The sequence below is a fragment of the Sapajus apella genome, unplaced genomic scaffold, assembly GCF_009761245.1.
Source record: "Sapajus apella isolate SASKATOON/1434 unplaced genomic scaffold, GSC_monkey_1.0 scaffold9, whole genome shotgun sequence".
Lineage (NCBI taxonomy): Eukaryota > Metazoa > Chordata > Mammalia > Primates > Cebidae > Sapajus > Sapajus apella.
Genome location: NW_022436949.1, coordinates 19722383 through 19740525, shown reverse-complemented (window position 1 = coordinate 19740525; position 18143 = coordinate 19722383). Strand labels below are relative to the sequence as shown.

The 18143-nt window shown below is 40.6% G+C and overlaps 1 protein-coding gene and 1 long non-coding RNA gene across 4 annotated transcripts in view; both read right to left on the bottom strand.

Moving 5' to 3' along the window:
- Window positions 1-3722: 3722 nt before the first annotated feature.
- The window catches only part of PIBF1 (progesterone immunomodulatory binding factor 1), a 228488-nt gene continuing 214067 nt past the window's right edge, over window positions 3723-18143 (bottom strand). For all 3 annotated transcript variants that reach the window (XM_032277352.1, XM_032277355.1, XM_032277353.1), the window contains one exon: window positions 3723-4315. In XM_032277352.1, coding sequence (XP_032133243.1) covers window positions 4265-4315 — 51 coding nt within the window. In that variant the 3' untranslated portion in view covers window positions 3723-4264. The remainder of the gene's footprint in view (window positions 4316-18143) is intronic.
- Window positions 6876-17215, bottom strand: LOC116551285. Its single transcript, XR_004268825.1, has 2 exons — window positions 17166-17215; window positions 6876-6987 (listed from the first exon to the last, which is right to left on the bottom strand). It is a non-coding gene; the product is annotated as an uncharacterized LOC116551285 (long non-coding RNA).

Genomic DNA, 18143 nt, shown 5'->3' with positions numbered 1-18143 from the left:
CACACTCCTGAAAGATGTGTCATCTTTAGTGAACTAGTAAAACCAAATTTCTGAGCCTATAAAGCTGAGGACTGGACTATGAGCTCCGTAAATCAACCAAAGTAAATGATACCACGAGATACACTTGGTACTAGTTGGCTAGCTTTGTCGGTGACCTCTAAGCCTTAGGATGTCTTTCTTCAGAGCATTTATAGTACTTATTAATTTTTAAAATGAGTCCTATGAAAAGAAAATGGTTCCCACTGACATTGGATAGGCTAATATCCACTGCTAGCCTATCCAGTGGGAAAGCTGCAATAACCCAAATTTTTATCCTGTAAGATTAAGTAAGGGAAAAGAGATTCCTGACGTCAGTTTCATTTGAGGACATTTCAGATATGAGCAGCAGCTTTTTATTTATTTATTGTACACAAAAGAGTATTTATTGAAAACATGGTTACTGGCAGGAGGCTCCTGGTCACTCTCTGGCTACAATCTTGGCTCAGAACTGGAAGTGTTCTGTACTTACTTCCCTTCAATTTTATTTTTCCCCAAGTTTCCATACTAAGATAGGTAGATCTCATATAAACATATATACATATCTGTACAAGTATGGGCCTATAGCAAAGAAAATATATAGTACACTCTTCATTGGGTAGTACCTACCATGCCAGGCCACCAATACTAAATATGAAATGCCACTGCAGCAGCACCTTTTCCAAACAGTAGTATTTTTAATAAAAGTGAAATGTTTTTTCAAATAATTAAGTGGAAATTCTTACCTTTGTTAAACCTAAGTGGCCCACAGAAACCTACCATAAAGCTATACAATACAGCAGCCTTTCTGGCTGAGTGCGGTGGCTCACTCCTGAAATCCGAGCACTTGCAGAGGCCAAGGCAGGCAGATCACTTGGGGTCAGGAGTTCGAGACCAGCCTGGCCAACATGCCCATCTCTACTAAAACTACAAAAAGATTATCTAGGTGTGGTGGCACACGCCTGTAATCCCAGCCACTTGGGAGGCTAAGGCAGGGGAATTGCTTGAACCCAGGGGGCAGAGGTTTCACTGAGCCGAGATCGCGCCATTGCACTCCAGCCTGGGTGACAGCGCGAGACTCTGACTCTGACTCAAAAACAAAACAAAACAAAACAAACCTCTCTCTCTCTCTATATATATATATACACATATATAGTCCTCTCTCTCTCTCTCTCTCTCTCTCTCTCTCTATATATATATATATATATATATAGAGAGAGAGAGAGAGAGAGAGAGAGATTGAGTAGCCTCTCTCAGAATCTTAGCACAAAAGTGAACCTGGCTCATTAACAACTTCAACCTCCCTAAAGTGTGGGAATCTTCCTTAACATTCCTGGTGGATGATTATTCAAATATGACTTATTGAAATCAGCACACCTGGAATCTTCTTTATATATATTGCATCTGGAGTACTTGGGTCACTAGATGATACTTCTTTTTAGAAATTTCTATACTGAGGATGATGACAGTAAACTTCCTTTGGTGTTTGAGGTATCACAGAATTCTTTTTCAGGGACTTTTGAGATGAAGACAAACAATTCATAGTCTGAATGCCTTACACATTTTTAGTTTTTTTTTGTTTGTTCAATGAAAGAATGTAGGAATCAATAAAGTGAATACATGGCATTTAGTTGGTTCTGAAAAGTTGAATATATCCTGTTAATCTAGTAAGAACTATTACAGGAGTCATGGAATTCTTTAGGAGTAGAGTCATCTCCCACATGGTCTTAGGATTCCTGGTTTTCACCCAGGTGGCCTGGGTTCAACTACCAGTATGGGAATGCTAAGCTTCTGAGAAAAAAAAAAAAAAAAAAAAAACTTTCATAACCATCAACTTGTCTTGAGCAAAATAAAAGCAACTGTGCCAAGTCCCATAGCCCCCCTACCCACAAAGAAAAGGTGATAGAACAAAATTTTTGACGGGCGGGTGGCTCGCACCTGCAATCCCAGCTACTCACTCTAGAGGCTGAAGTGGGAGGACTGCTTGAGGCCAGTAGTTTGATACCAGCCTGGGCAACAAAGTCAGACTGTCTCTAAAAAAATTAAAATCAAGATTTCCCCTCCGCTTCCTTCTACTGAACTGAACTTGGGAGCCAGGGATAGGAAGCAAACGATGAGAGGCAGAGTCATGTACTGGAAGGAGTGTAGCCACTGTAATTGGATGGACGTGGTTCAAATCCACTTCTATTTATCGTGTGTCTCATCTTGGGCCATTTAGTTACTCTGAGTCTCGCTTTGTTTTCATTTTAAAAATGAAGATAATGCTTAAGTAGCAGAGTTACTGTGAAGATTAAATAAATGAATGTGTAGAAAGCATGTAACACAATTGGCTAATAGAATGAGCTTGATAATGGTAGCTATTACACTTACATTTGGGCAACATTTCATAAAATATTTATCGAGAAAAAATAAGAATGCTATGCCTAATTTTTGTTTTTATTTAATTTTAAATCAGAGCCGGGTGTGGTGACTCACGCCTGCAATTTCAGCTACTGGGGAGGCTGAGGTGGGAAAATCACTTGAGACCAGGAGTTCCTGACTAGCCTGAGCAACATACTGAGATCCCTGTCTCTAAAAAGGTAAAAAAAAATCTAGCCAGGTGTGGTGGTATGCACCTGTAGTTCCAACATTTTGGGAGACTGAGGTGGGAGGATCCCTTTTCTCCCGGAGTTTGAGGCTGCATTAAGCTATGATCATGCCACTCCACTCCAGCCTGGGTGACAGTGCAAGACTCTGTTGATAGACAGACAGACAGATAAAGAGAAAATCCATGACCAACAGAAGGTGAGGTAAGGTTAAAAAATAAGATAATTCATAATGGAGACTAGGTCTCCATCCAGGACATTTTTGGCTTGTCAAAACTGGGGGTGGGACCAGGTGAGGTGGCTCATGCCTGTCATCCCAGCCATTTGGGAGGCCAAGGGAGGACTGCTTGAGGCCAGGAGTTCAAGACCAGCCTGGGCAACATAGAGAGACCCTGTCTGTAAAAGAAAAAACAAAACCCAAAAAACTAGGGTTGTGGTGGTGGTATTACTGTTACCTAGTGCTGAATGCCAAGGATGCTGGTATATACCATGACATGCATAGGAATTTCCCTATGTCCGCCCTTAAGAAAGAACTATCCAGCCCAAAATGTCAACAGTGGGCAGGTGATGGTGGCTCACGCCTGGAATCCCAGCACTTTGGGAGGCTGAGGCAGGTGGATCACCTGAGGTCAGGAGTTTGAGACCAGCCTGGCCAACATGGTGAAACCCTGTCTCTACTAAAAAATCTAAAAATCAGCTGGGCATGGTGGTGGGTGCCTCTAATCCCAGCTACTTGGGAGGCTGAGACTGGAGAATTGCTTGAACCCAAAGGTGGAGGTTGAGGTGAGCCGAGATCATGCCACTGCACTCCAGCCTGGGCAACAAAGCAAAACTTTTTCTCAAAAAAAAAAAAAAAAAAAAAAAAAAAAAGTCAATAGTGGTTGAAAAACCTGGACATACATATATATGTGTGTATATATATATATTTCTTTCCTTTTTTTCTCTCTCCTCCTTCCTTTCTTTAAAGTATACAACTTCAGTGAGAAATGGAGCATATTTTATGAAAAAAGAAAATCCTATTGATTTTCTTTTTTTCTCACTGACTAGAAATCTGGTCCACACTGCATCTGGTCCAACAGTGTTACGACCAATGTAGCAACAGACTTTCCACCAAATTTTCACTTTACCAATGGAATGACAGACTTTCTGCCAGATTTCATTGGTTAACAGTAATATAAAATATAAGAAAAAGACAGAATTTCAAGAAAAAGTCAACAATTGATATCCATCTACAAGGTATCTGACCGCCATGACTGGGCATTTAAAGTACCTGGTAGTAGACTTCGCAAATGATCCCTAATGTTTAAAAACGCAAAGTGCCGTGGTATTTGTGTTATGACATTTAAACTCAGAATTTATGTAGTAAAGAAAAATACTCACCAAAATACTTATAAGCCACACACTTAAAATTCATTGAACATTTATGAAAGCTCCAAAATTTAAGCCATAGCATATGTATTTATTTTTTAACAAAATATAAAAAAATATAAAGTATATTGTTTTTTATACATTTTGATTATACTAAACTTGTTAATTTAACATTAGTCAAATAAACGTAGTTATTTAAAAAATGCTGAGTACATGATTAAGATGAATTTTGTTTTCCATTAGAAAGAGAACTTCAGGAGTAAATAATGGTCTACAGGTGCTTCCCATCCAGAACACTAGGTCTTCATCTTTTGTTTCTTAGACCACTCAGGTGCTTCTTTTTTAGTCTGTTTAAAAAAAGCAAAAGAAAATCCAATAAAATGCTTACAAGGAGGACAGGAGAGGCAATTCAGAGAACTATATACACTGAGGCTTTTTAAAAAATGTAAACTATACTAAAAAATTGCTTTTCTTAATTCAGAAAGGATACTTAAGGGTAAAGACTTTTTCTCTTGTCATGAACAATCTCCCACCTGGTAGATATGTGGTAGAAAAAGCATACATCTAGGCCGGGCGTGGTGGCTCACGCCTGCAATCCCAGCACTTTGGAGGCCGAGGTGAGCAGATCACAAAGTCAGGAGTTTGAGAACAGCCTGGCCAGTATGGAGAAACCCTGTCTCTACTAAAAATACAAAAATTAGCGGGGTGTGGTGGCACATGCCTGTAGTCCTAGCTACTTGGGAGGCTGAGACAGGAAAATTGCTTGAACCCAGGAGGCAAAGGTTGCAGTGAGCTGAGATCGTGCCACTGCACTCCAGCCTGGGCAACAGAATGAGACTCTGTCTCCAAAAAAAAAAAAAGAAAGAAAGAAAAGAAAAAACATACATCTTTGTTTTCTGGCTCAAAGCCTATGTATTTAAGAATTTTTGGCGGTGTGATTATTTTACAAATTGATTTTATTTTCAAAGAGAATTATAAAAAATCAAGGACATGGCTTATTTTTAGTTGTCTCATCTAGTTAGGTAATAGATATTCATTCACTCCATAGATATTAAATAATTACTATATCCAAATTACTGTGTTTTGGATCTTATGAATTTCTAAGTATTCACCAGAGTACTTCTTGGGTTTATTGCTCAATCATTTCAGCCTAAAAGGAGACAAGCTGTACAGAATAGAAAGAAAAAAGTGGGTGCGAGTGTGAACTAGAATAAAACATTCAGAACTTCACTGATTCCAGTCAAACCATCCTATTTTGGCTGGGCACAGTGGCTCATGCCTGTAATCCCAGCACATTGGGAGGCTGAGGTAGGAGGATTGCTTGAGCCCAGGAGCTCGAGACCAGCCTAAGCAACATAGTGAGACCCCATCTAAAAGAAAAAACAAATTAGCCAGGGATGGTGGCATGCACCTGTAGTCTCAGCTAATACAGGAGGTGGAGGCAAGAAGATCACTTGAGGCTGGGCATGGTGGCTCACGCCTATAATACCAGCACTTTGGGAGGCTGAGGTGGGTGATCACTTGAGGTCAGGAGTTCGAGACCAGCCTGGCCAACATGATGAAACCAATGCCAGACGTTGTGGCACACACCTGTAATTGCAGCTACTTGGGAGGCTGAGACAGGAGAACCGAGCTGGAGAAGTGGAGGCTGCAGTGAGCCAAGGCTGTGTCACTGCACTCCAGCCTGGGTGACAGAGCAAGACACCAACCATGTCAAAAAAAAAAAAAAAAAAAAAAAGATCACTTGAGCCCAGGAGGTCAAAGCTGCAGGGTGCTGTGATCATGCTACTATACAGAGCAAGATTGTCTTAAAAAACAATTGAGAGGAAGGTACAGAGATATCCCATATACCTTCTGGCCCCGCACATGAACAGCCTCCTCCATTATTAATATCCCTTAGCACAATGGTATATTTGTTAGAGCTGATGAACCTACACTGACATGTCATTATCACCCAAGGTCCATAGTTTGCATTTGGGTTTACTCTTGGTACTACGCATTTTATGGGTTTGGACAAATGTCTATAGACTGGTATCCACCATTATATGAGTGAGCCAAGATCACTATAATCATACTTGGCTCATTATAGTATTATACATAATATTTTCACTGCCCTAGAAATCCTCATAGATTTTTGCATCTACATTCATGAGATACTGGTCTGTAGTTTTGTTTTCCTGTAATATCTTTGTCTGATTTTGGAATTAGGGCAATTCTGGCCTTGCAAAATGAGCTGGGAAATATTCCCTCTGCTTCTATCTAATGAAAGAGATTGTAGAGAATAGGTATAATTTTAGCTGAGTGCTGTGGCTCATACCTGGAGGCCGAGGCAGGCAAATCATTTGAGCTCAGGAGTTCAAGACCAGCCTGTGCAACATGATGAAACTCCATCTTTACAAAAAATACTCAAATTCGCTGGGCATGGTGGCTGTGCCTGTGTCCCAGCTACTACAGCGGCTCAGGTGGGAGGACTGCTTGAGACCCAGAGGTGGAGGCTGCAGTAAACTCAGATGTGCTACTACTCCAGTCTGGGTGACAGAGCCAGACTCTGCTGAAAGGAGAAAGAAAGAAAAAAAAAAAAAAAGAGAGAAAAGAAAGGAAAGGAAAAGAAAGGAAGGAAGGAAAGAAATTCAACAGTGAACCTATGTGGGCCTAGTACTTTCTGTTTTGAAAAGTTATGGATTAAATTCCTTTAATTTTTGCCTGGGAAAGTCTGTTTTTCTTTCACTTCTGAAAAGAATAATTTTGCAGGGTATAGAATTTTAGGATGGTGGTTTTGTTCTTTTATAACTTTAAATGTTTCACTCCACTCTTCTTGGCTTGCACTGTTTCTGAGAAGTCAGATGTTATCCTCATCTTTGTTTCTCTATAGGTAAAGTGTAACTTTTCTCTGGCTTCTTTCAGGACTTTTTTCTTTTTTTTGAGATAGGTTCTTGCTCTGTCTCCCAGGCTGGAATGGTACGACCATGGCTCTCTGTAGCCTCAGTCTCCCGGGCTGAAGCGATCCTCCCACCTCAGCCTCCTGAGTACCTGGGAATATGGGTGCATGCCATCACTCTCAGCTAATTTTTATAATTTTTTTTGTAGAGATGGGGTTTTGCCATATTTCTCAGGCTAGGATTTTGTCTTTATCTTGATTTTATCTATCTTTCATCTTTATCTAGTTTGAAAATGATATGCTTAAGTGTAGTGCTTTCTTTTTCTTTTTGTATTTATCTTTCTTGGTGTTCTCGAGTTCTCTGGGTCTGTGGTTTGGTGTCTGACATTAGTTTGGGGAAAATTCTGTCATTGTTTCAAACATTTCTTCTGCTCCTTTGTTCCTTCTCCTTCTAATATTCTCATTAAATACAAGCTATAGCTTTTGTAGTCATCCTGTAGTCCTTGAATATTATGTTTTTTAGAGGTTTCTGTTAGACTACACGCCCCGCCCCCCCGTTTTTTTCTGGTGGACAGACATGGTCTTGCTCTGTTGCCCAGGCTGGAGTGCAGTGGCATGATCATGGCTTACTGCAGCCTCGATCTTCTGGGTTCAAGTGATCCTCCCACTTCAGCTCCCTGAGTAACTGGGACCACATGTGTGCACCACTGCGCCTGGCTAAGGTGTGTGAGTGAGTGAGTGAGTGAGTGAGTGTGTGTGTGTGTGTGTGTGTGTGTAGAGATGGGGTCTCTTACGTTGCCCAGGTTGGTCTGGAACCCTGGGCTCAAGTGATCCTCTCGCCTAGGTCTCCCAAAGTGCTGGGATTACAGAAGTAAGCCACTGCGCCTGGCCTGACATATCCTTAAGGTTAGAGATTATTTCCTCAGCCGCGTTCACTGTACTAATCAGGGTATCGAAGGCATCTGTCATTTTTTTTTTTTTTTTGAGATAGTCTTTCTCTGTTGCCCAGGCTGGAGTGCAGCGGTGTGATCTTGGCTCACTGTAACCTTGGCCTCCTGGGTTCAAGCAATTCTCCTTGCCTCAGCCTCCTCAGTAGCTGGGATTACAGGGGCCCGCCACCACTCCTAGCTTTTTAAAATATTTTTAGTAGAGATGGGGTTTCATCATGTTGGCCAGGCTGGTCTCAACCTCCTGATCTCAGGTGATCCACCCACCTTGGCCTCCCAAAGTGCTGGGATTACAGTGTGAGCTACTGCAACCGGCTGGCATTTGTCATTTCTGTTACAGTGGTTTTGATTTTTAGTACTTCTTTTTTTGGGGATTCCTTCTTAGGATTTTCATCTTTCTGCTCACAGTTCCCACCTGTTCTTGCATGTTGTCTACTTTATCTATTGCAGCCCTTTAGTATACTAATCATGATTGTTTTAGGATCTCTGATAATTCCAACATTTGTGGCACAATTGACTCTGGTTCTGATGCTTGCACTGTCTCTCCAAACTGTGTTTCTGGCTTTTACTCTATCTGGTGAGTTTTTCCTGGTAACCGGACATAATATACTGGGTAAAAGAAACTGCTGTAAATGAGCCTTTAGCATAGGGAAGTTATCTTGTGGTCCTATGATTAGGTCTCAGTCTTTCGGTGAGAATGTGCCTCTGGCATGTGAACTTCAAACGTTTCTCAGTTTTTTCCCCTTTTAGGTGGGCCATGATGGCTAGGTGGGCTGGAGTTGGGTATTTCATTTTTCCCAGGTCAGTTAGGCTTTCATAAAGCCCTGGCAGGGTGGGTTCTAGTTAAATAGTTTCTCCTGAGGGAAGACCTTGTTGAGAACAGAGTTCTCTGGCATATTGCAAAGTGTTCTCTTTCCCCTTCCTCCTGGAAACAGAAGAGGATTTTCTCCCAATATTGACTGCAAGAACTAGGTCAAGCTTCTAAAGTTAAAACTCACAAGAGTGTGGGGATCCCTCCTATGACTGGAGTTTTTAACTTTCAGACTTGTCCATACCTAACCTCTAGCAACTCATCAGTAACATTCAGGTTTTCCTACCCCAGCACTGGTTCCCATCCATGCAAGGTTTTGCTCTCATACATCAGCATTCTCTGTACTGGCCTAGCTTTCCAATTTTGGGGGCAGCGGTTCGCCCTGTGACCTCACTTCTCTTATGTATTTAAGAAAAGTTGGTGTTTTTCCAGCTCAGCTTTTTATTTGTTGTTAAGATGAGGAAAAGTCAGAGTAAAACTAGGGAATTGCATGATTCTCATACAGTCAGATCTGGGTGATTGGGAAAGGTGAGCCAGCTAAAAGTCTAGGGCTCTCATTATTCTTGGTCATAGAAGAACATGTCTGCCATTGTTCTTTAAATTGCAGATCTCAACCCATGGGTAATGAACTCTGCCTAGTAGGTAAAGACCAGAATTGCGGGGGGCGGGCGGGGGGAGAGAAGAAATAAGACTAGCATAGAAAATATCAGAGTATTGGCCCTAGTGGGGATAAGTTCTGTTTTGTGAAACTGTGATTGTCACTAGGTCATAATGTAAATGGTTTTCTTAACTGTGACTCCTGGACAAAAAAAGAAAAAGCAACTAGTATAGACTAAGCTACAGATCCTCAAGATTATACCAAAGGATGAAGAATTAGTTTGAACATTCGCATTTCCTCAATCAACTGACACTAAGATGTTTACTATTGCTATTTGTTTATAGGGAGAAGGTAAATAAAAACTTTGGCATTAAAAAGGAATCTTAATACTCAGAAAAGGCAGTATAAGACTTTTTTTTTTTTTTTTTTTTTTCCCTCAGATGGAGTCTTGCTCTGTTGTCCAGGCTGGAGTGCAGTGGCATGGTCTTGGCTCACTGCAACCTCTGCCTCTGGGTTCAAGCGATTCTCCTGCCTTAGTCTTCCAAGTAGTTGAGACTACAGGCGTGAGCTACCACACCTGGCTAATTTTTGTATTTTTAGTAGAGACAGGGTTTCACCATATTGGCCAGGCTGGTGTCGAACTCCTGACCTTGTGTTCTGCCTGCCTCAGCCTCCTAAAGTCCTGGGATTACAGGCGTGAGCCACCTCGCCAGGCCTGGTATAAGAACTTCAATGGCATACGGTTCTTCCTGATTCTCCTTTTATCTGTGTCTGTTACATTGCAGACCATTACTCCCACCCCTAATATGTCTTCTCTTCAGATGTGTTAATGAGACCGATTTGCCACAGTCAAGTGTACCTTATCTTGGGGATTAACTGCCTTGCTACTTCACAGGGTGACTTTTCAGATTTTTGATCACAACCATTTTAATTTCAAAGTCTCTTCCAGTAGGGCTGAAATATGTTCCTTATTCTCAGGTTATTTTCAGTGAACTTCACCATCTCCATCATGTTCTAACTACATTTCACTTAAAAGGTTGGCCCCTTTAGGATCTGACCCATACTTACTTATCTAATCCTATTTCTTTTATTATATTTATTTATTTTTTAAAAAGATGGGTTTTCACCATGATGGCCAGGCTGGTTTTGAACTCCTGACCTCAGGTGATCCACCCACCTCGGCCTCCCAAAGTTCTGGATTATAGGCGTGAGCCACTACACCTGGCCTCTAATCCTATTTCTTGACACTCTCCAACATGAACTAAATTATTTGTACTTGAGATTAGTTTAATGACATTTATTTGACTACCTACTCTGTGCCAGTCCTTGTGTTAGGTTCTGGGGATATAAAAATAAATCAAACCCTGTTACAGAGGCTACTGGAATCACTTCTCGGCCTTTTGGCTCAGATCAAGTGTGGAGGCTGCTGGTGCATCTAGCATATATCTATTTCCCCCTTCTTAACAGAACTCTGATTTTATCAGTAAAGCAACAGAGTCATCCAGTATAAAACATTTATCAGCCTTCCTTGCTGCTAGGTGTGGCCATATGACTAAGTTCTGGCCAATGGGATATAAGTTGAAGATGTTGGGTAGGACTTAGGGAAAAACTCCTTCAGAAAGGGAGGCTGTGTTTTCTTCCCTTTTTCTTTTTTTTTTTTTTTTGAGACGGAGTTTCACTCTTGTTACCCAGGCTGGAGTGCAATGGCGCGATCTCAGCTCACTGCAACCTCCGCCTCCCGGGTTCAGGCAATTCTCCTGCCCCAGCCTCCTGAGTCGCTGGGATTACAGGCACGCGCCACCACGCCCAGCTAATTTTTTGTATTTTTAGTAGAGACGGGGTTTCACCATGTTGACCAGGATGGTCTCGATCTCTTGACCTCGTGATCCACCCGCCTCGGCCTCCCACAGTGCTGGGATTACAGGCTTGAGCCACCGCGCCCGGCCTTTCTTCTCTTTTTCTTACTTCCTGCTTAGAATGCAGATGTGATGGCCAAGGCCAGAGCAACCATACTGTGATTCTCAGAGCAGACGCCACACTCTAAGGATGGCTGAAGAGAAAGGAAGAAGGAAGCTAGGTTCCTGACGACTTCATAGGGCCACATACTTGTCCTGAAATAGTTATCTCCAGGTCTGTAGGTGAGAGACAACAATTTGCTAAAGCTGCTGAACTAGCAGTGGGACACAATTCCTAGAGATGCTGACTCTTCTACCCTTAGTGTATACCATTCATCTATTCATCTTGCATCTTCAGCACGCGGGAAAGTGTCTGGCCAGCAGTAGGTGTTCGATGTCATGCCGCCTTGGATTTTGGTGGTTTGAGCACTTATAGCGCAGTGGTTAAGGCACAGGTTCCAGCCATTTATTAATTTTGTAAAGTGGGCAAATTGAGGACTTCTCAGTTACCTCATATATAATATTTTTCTCCATATTATTTGTCACATTTTCACTTTCTGTTCAATTTATTTATTTTTTTGTTTGTTGGTTTATGGTCTATCTCCATCCAAGAATGTAAGGTCTTATTCCTTTTGTGGAATTAAATAACATCATCAATTCCACAAAAGGCAGGAATTGTTTATATTTCTACTGCTTGGAACAGTACTCGGCACAAAGTAAGTGATCAATAAACATTTTTTCAATGAATAGATGAATGTGTGGGTCTGCTATGACAGAAGCCTTTCAGTTCTTTTTAAGTCTAGACATTAAGTTTCATGTGAGTCTATATTCAATCTTTCTACTATGCAAGACAAAAGAAAATTCTACTACAGTAAAATGCAGTAATATGTTTCCAACTAATTAGGCAACATCACCCTTTATAAGCATCAGGGGTAGTACTTGTGATTCTAAGCAACAGCCCAATTTCTGAGTAGGAATAATTAACCAGTAAGGCATGGAAACAGCATATTTTGCTGTATGAACTCATAGTTATTTGTATCATTCAAAGATATGTTCAATCTTTCTACTGGTGAACTTCTTCCTTTGGTTATAAATTCAGGTTCTCTGTTAATTTCATTAGAACAGAGTATGTCACAGTCATTTCTCATCTATGTTAGTATGTAACTCTCATCCCTACCAAAATTTGAACAGATTCCATAAAAAAAGTTTATTTCTGATTTTTATGAAATGTATATTCTTCATTTCCAGATATTTTAGTCAGTAATGTGCTAGCCATTAGTGATAGCCTTAAGTTCCAGACACTGAAGTTTCTAAGCTTTTTATCAGCTCCTGAGATGACAGATCACGGATCAGTAAACTATGGTCTGTAGTCTGTTTTTATATGAGCTGCCTGCTCAGAATGGTTCTGACATTTTTAAAGAAAGGTAAAAACAAAACAAAGAATATTCAATAGAATTGCTGGCTCTCGGTAACTAATCGTTAAAATGGGCACAGCAAAATAATTCAGATGTATAATTAATTGTTTTTTGGAGAATTGCTTGAAACCAGAAGGTGGAGGTTGAAGTGAGCCAAGATTGCACCCCTGCACTCCAGCCTGGGTGACAGAGTGAGACTCCCTCACAAAAACATAAAAAAAATTAACTGCTTTTTATTTTGATAATTCCATTCTTTTAGCTGTTTGATCAGTAGTGTTTCTTTTTTTCTATTTTATTAAAATTACTTCCCTCCATATCCATAAGATGGTGCTTTATATGACAAAATTTGACATTCTGCTTCAGTTATTAATGGGATTAACCATTTAACTGAGTAAGGTCCTTATTTTAAATATAAGATTTATAGGTTCCATGATATGATGCCATATATATATGTATATACATATATACACACACACTATATATATATGCATATGTATTTTATATACACATAAAAATATATATGCATACAAATTAATAAAAACCTTCAATTGTTAGTGGAGTATTAACAGGCCCCAAAGTATATTATATTCCAGATTTAGAAGAGAGAGCACAAAGCCACTGTAGAAACAAATGACAAGATTAACTGGAAACCTACCAGAAGTAATTAACTATGTTACATAGTGATTTTGGAAACAAATAACTGATAAGATAGGTACTTCTGTGTCATCTAGAATTAGCCAGCTAAAATGTTAATATATAACGTGGGGATTATAACCCATTGAGAAAGTTTGTTAAAATTAGAAAGAATGATGACTGATAAATGCAGACTTAATAAGCCTGGTGGATTATTTCTGTAATCTAAAAAAAGAGCTAGGAATTAAGAATCTATTAGTGTGTAACCAGTACTACCACTTCTCTAAAGAAAAGAAAGACTATGTCTGGTAGATATAATTATGTTGTTTTTCAAAAAAGATATAAACTGGAAACCAAATAAATGAATATTGAGAAGTCCTCACAGGCGGGGCCCAAGTTAAGTGAGTTTAAGACAGTTGATCTGGCTTTACCATTAACAAAATGTGAAACTGTCTGAGATCAGTCAGCTTCATTCCATGCTCACTAAAAAATTCGATTTCTAGCTTAGCTCACCAGCTAAAGTAAATAACATCAGGAAGAGGTTACAATTAGTATTTCCAACACTAAAAATTAAAGGATGAATATTTAAAAATGTGCACGTACACAGCTAGGTATGTTTAAGTCTGATCATACTTCAGTGAGATGAGTGTACATTAAACATAAAAAAGTGACACTGGGCCAGGTTTGGTGGCTCATGTCTACTGTAATCCCATCACTCTGGGGGGCCTCGGTGGGCAGATCACTTGAGGTTAGGAGTTTGAGGCCAGCCTGGCCAATAAGGTGAAACCCCGTCTCTACTAAAAATACAAAAATTAGCTGGGTGTGGTGGTGGGTGCCTGTAATCCCAGCTACTTGGGAGACTGAGGTGGGAGAATCACTTGAACCCAGGAAGCGGAGGTTGCAATGAGCCAAGATCACACCACTGCACTCCAGCCGGGGCAACAGAGTTGGGGCAGGGGAGGGGAGTCAGACCAGAGCTTCTAAACACAAATAAGAAAAAGAAGAAGTGTTACAGGAATGTGGAGCTTCTAATCTCCTCAGCCCCCAGTGTCAGGGGTGGCTGGAGTCCCTTCAATCTACCAGCAAAGTTCGGTTATCCTGTCATGCCATACAAATATTATAATTTTCCATGTGTGTTTTAAAAAATGTTGGGAAGCACAGCATTAGGACACGACTCTCTGCTGACGCTACCCTAGTGTGGCATCCTTGTCACTCGTCTAAATACAACCAATTGTACTCATTATATTATTATATTACAAAAAACTGCTACATTCCATTTTTGATAAAACTATAAACTTTCATGAACAATGAGAAAAACATTTTATAATCTACAGTATCTACTTACAATTTTTAAATTAAATTAGAATTTCAAATTTATTTTTTATCTTAGATTTCATCATTTTATATATATTTTTGAGACAGGGTGTTGCTCTGTCACCCAGGCTTGAGGGCAGAGGCATAAACATGGCTCACTGCAGCCTCAACCTCCTGGGCTCTTCCCACCTCAACCTCCCAAGTAGCTTAGTACCACAGGCACACACCATCATGCCTGGCTAATTTTTTTAAAAACGTTTTTGTAGAGGCAGGGTCTCACAAGGGTTTTTGCCCAGGCTTTAAAAAAATTTTAAAAATAAGATTTTGCTAAGATACATGTAACATTTATCATTTAACCATTTAAAAATGTACAGATCAGTGGTATTATACATTCACATTATAATGCACTATCACCACTATCCATCCATAGAACTCTTGATTTTGCTTGACTGAAACTTTCCACCTGATAAGCAATAAATCCCCATACCCTCTAGCTCCTGGCAAACACATTCTACTTTCTGTCTCTATTAATGTGACTACTCTAGGTATAACTTATCTACTTTTATTTCCCTTTTGTCCTAAGGGAAAGGGTTAATACGTAGTGAATTGACTAAAGTCACACATAAGAATATATATAGTAAGAAAGGAATAACATCTAGATATAGAAAATACATATTAGACATCCTATTCTTTTTTTTTTTTTTTTGATGGAGTTTTGCTCTTGTTGCCCAGGCTGGAGTGCAATGTCTCGATCTTGGCTCATGGCAACCTCCGCCTCCCAGGGTCAAGCAATTATCTTGCCTCAGCCTCCTGAGAAGCCAGGATTACAGGCATGCACCACCATGCCTGGCTAATTTTTTTTTTTTTTTTTTGTATTTTTTAGTAGAGACGGGGTTTCTCCATGTTGGTTAGGCTGTTCTCAACCTCCTGACCTCAGCTGATCCACATGCCTCGGCCTCCAAAAGTGCTGGGATTACAGACGTGAACACCAGTGCCCAGCCTTAGATATCCTACTTTTCAACAATAAAAAGGAGAACAAGTTAGAAAATATTTTGTGCGTATCATATTTTCTTTGCCTTTGGAATTTCTAAATAACACTCATCTTCACTTGTCAAAATCCCATGCATTGTTTAAAGCAAGCTCAAATACCTCCTTCTGACAAGGCAGCCTAGAGTCCTCCAAAACTAAAGTGTCTATTCTTTCTTTGAGTTTTTGTTGCAATTTGTATTTCCATTAAAGTAGGATACCCACGCCAGGTGCAGTGGCTCATGGCTATAATCCCAGCACTTTGGGAAGCCAAGGTGGGAGGACTGTTTGAGCCCGAGAGTTCAAGACCAGCCTGAGCAATGCAGTGAGACTCTGTCTCTACAAAAAAATAAACACATTTAGTTGGGTGTGTTGGTGTGCATGTGTGCTGTCAGCTGCTTGGGAACTGAGTCAGGAGGATTGCTTGAGCTTGGGAGGTCAAGGCTGCAGTGAGCTGTGTTCATGCCGCAGACCGGGTGACAGACTGAGCAAGATCCTGTCTCAAAAACAAAACAAAAAAAGTAGGCTAACTGATCTTGCCTTATGTTATTGTTTACTAAGCTTGATCCTAGAGGAGCAGCATTTTTTAAAAATTATTTTTAATTTTTTAATTTTTTTGAGAAGCAGCATTTTTAATGCTGATATCTTACTGATCATCACAGCCTCTTGCATATAGTCAGTGAACACTTCTTGAATTGACTGCACTAATTTTCCTTCCAGGCTAGGTGTGGTGTCTCATACCTGTAATCCCAGCACTTTGGGAGGCTGAGGCGGGTGGATTATCTGAGGTCAGGGGTTTGGAGACCAGCCTGGCCAATATGGTGAAACCCCATCTCTATGAAAAATACAAAAAATTAGCCAGGCATGGTGGCATATACCTGTAATCCTAACTACTCAGAACGCTGAGGCAGAACTGCTTGGACCCGGGTGGTGGAGGTTGCAGTGAGCCAAGACAGTGCCATTGCCCTCTAGCTTGGTTGACAGTATGAGACTTCCAGATGACGTGTAGCTTTTCAAAACACTTACAGGGAATCACGTTGTTCATATAACCACTTATGTATCAATTATATAAACTTATCTACCCATTCAACATATGCTAGCCAATGAGATAACAAATACAAGCCAAGACCTGAACTATATCATAAACTCACGAGAAATCAGACACTTCAAACACTATATACTGGAGGTGCACAGTCTTCTTGTTTTCTACCCTACCTGAAGTCTTGCTCTGTCACCCAGGCTGGAGTGTGGAAGCATAATGTTGGCTCACTGCAACCTCCACCTCCCAGGTCCAAGCGATTCTCTTGCCTTAGCCTCCTGGGCAGCTGGGACTACAGGCATGCATCGCCAGAGCTGGATAATTTTGGTATTTTTAGTAGAGGTGGCGTTTCACTATGTTGGCCAGGCTGGTCTTGAACTCCTGACCTCAGGTGATCCATGTGCCTTGGCTCCTCAAAGTGCTGGGATTACAGGTGTGAGCCACTGTACCCGAGCTCTTTTTGTTTTAATGCTTATAATCTACTTAGTGAAAAGACTAAAAGCAGAGTTGCTGGTATCTGCATCTTTTTTTTTCTTTTTGAGACGGAGTTTCATTCTTGTTGTTCAGGCTGGGTGCAATGGCACGATCTCGGCTCATGGCAACCTCTGCCTTCTGGGTTCAAGAGATTCTCCTGTCTCAACTTCCTGAGTAGCTGGGATTACAGGCATGTGCTACCACGCCCAGCTAATTTTGCATTTTTAGTAGAGACAGGGTTTCTCCATGCTGGTCAGGCTGGTCTTGAACTCCTGACCTCAGGTGATCCACCTGCCTTGGCCTCCCAAAGTGTTGAGATTACAGGTGTTAGCCACCATGCCTGGCCAGTATCTGCATTTTTAATAAAGTATTGAGAAAATAATGACAATTATGTGAATCCTGAGTATAAACTGTATTTTCAAATAGGATGGCGGCAGAAAAGCAGCAAAAGAGTCCAAGGAAAGGAAGGAAAAAGGAAGGTTGTTCTAATCCAGATTAGAATAGCTCTAGGTTTTTCTCACAAAGAGATAAGTGAGGCTGGGAAAAGAGATAGCACAGCAAAAAGCTACCTTAAGAGAGAAAGTAGGTTCTTAGTGGGAATGAACTGGGTGTTTCTGAATAAAGAAGACAGAAGTTGCCTGTTGCAGAATAGCATTAACTAGAGTCATGGGAGGTGAAACTTTCATTCTTCCTGTAGTTCAGTTTTTATTTATTTATTTATTTATTTAGTCTTAAGGTTATACCTGACATAGTTCAGTTTTAAAGTTCCCCACCCAGTTTTAACAGCTAAGAATGTAACTAAACTGCGAAGACAAGTAACTGCTTCTCTCCTCAGCAAATATTTATTGAGTATTTGCTTTGTTTAGGTGCTATGCAAAACAAAAGGAATACAGTTTCTGTCCTTAAGGCACTTACATTCTCTGGTTGAATTAGTTTTTGTTGACACATTAAATGCCTGAACAACAACTCCGTCACATGTGTCACTTCAAAGGCCAGAGCTTTTCTATAAAATGTAACTTTTGAGGTTGCCTTCATATATAAATATCACATATGGCGGGGCAAGGTGGCTCACGCCTGTAATCTCCGCACTTTGGTTGGCCGAGGCATAAGGATCATTTGAAGTCAGGAGTTCAAGACCAGCCTGG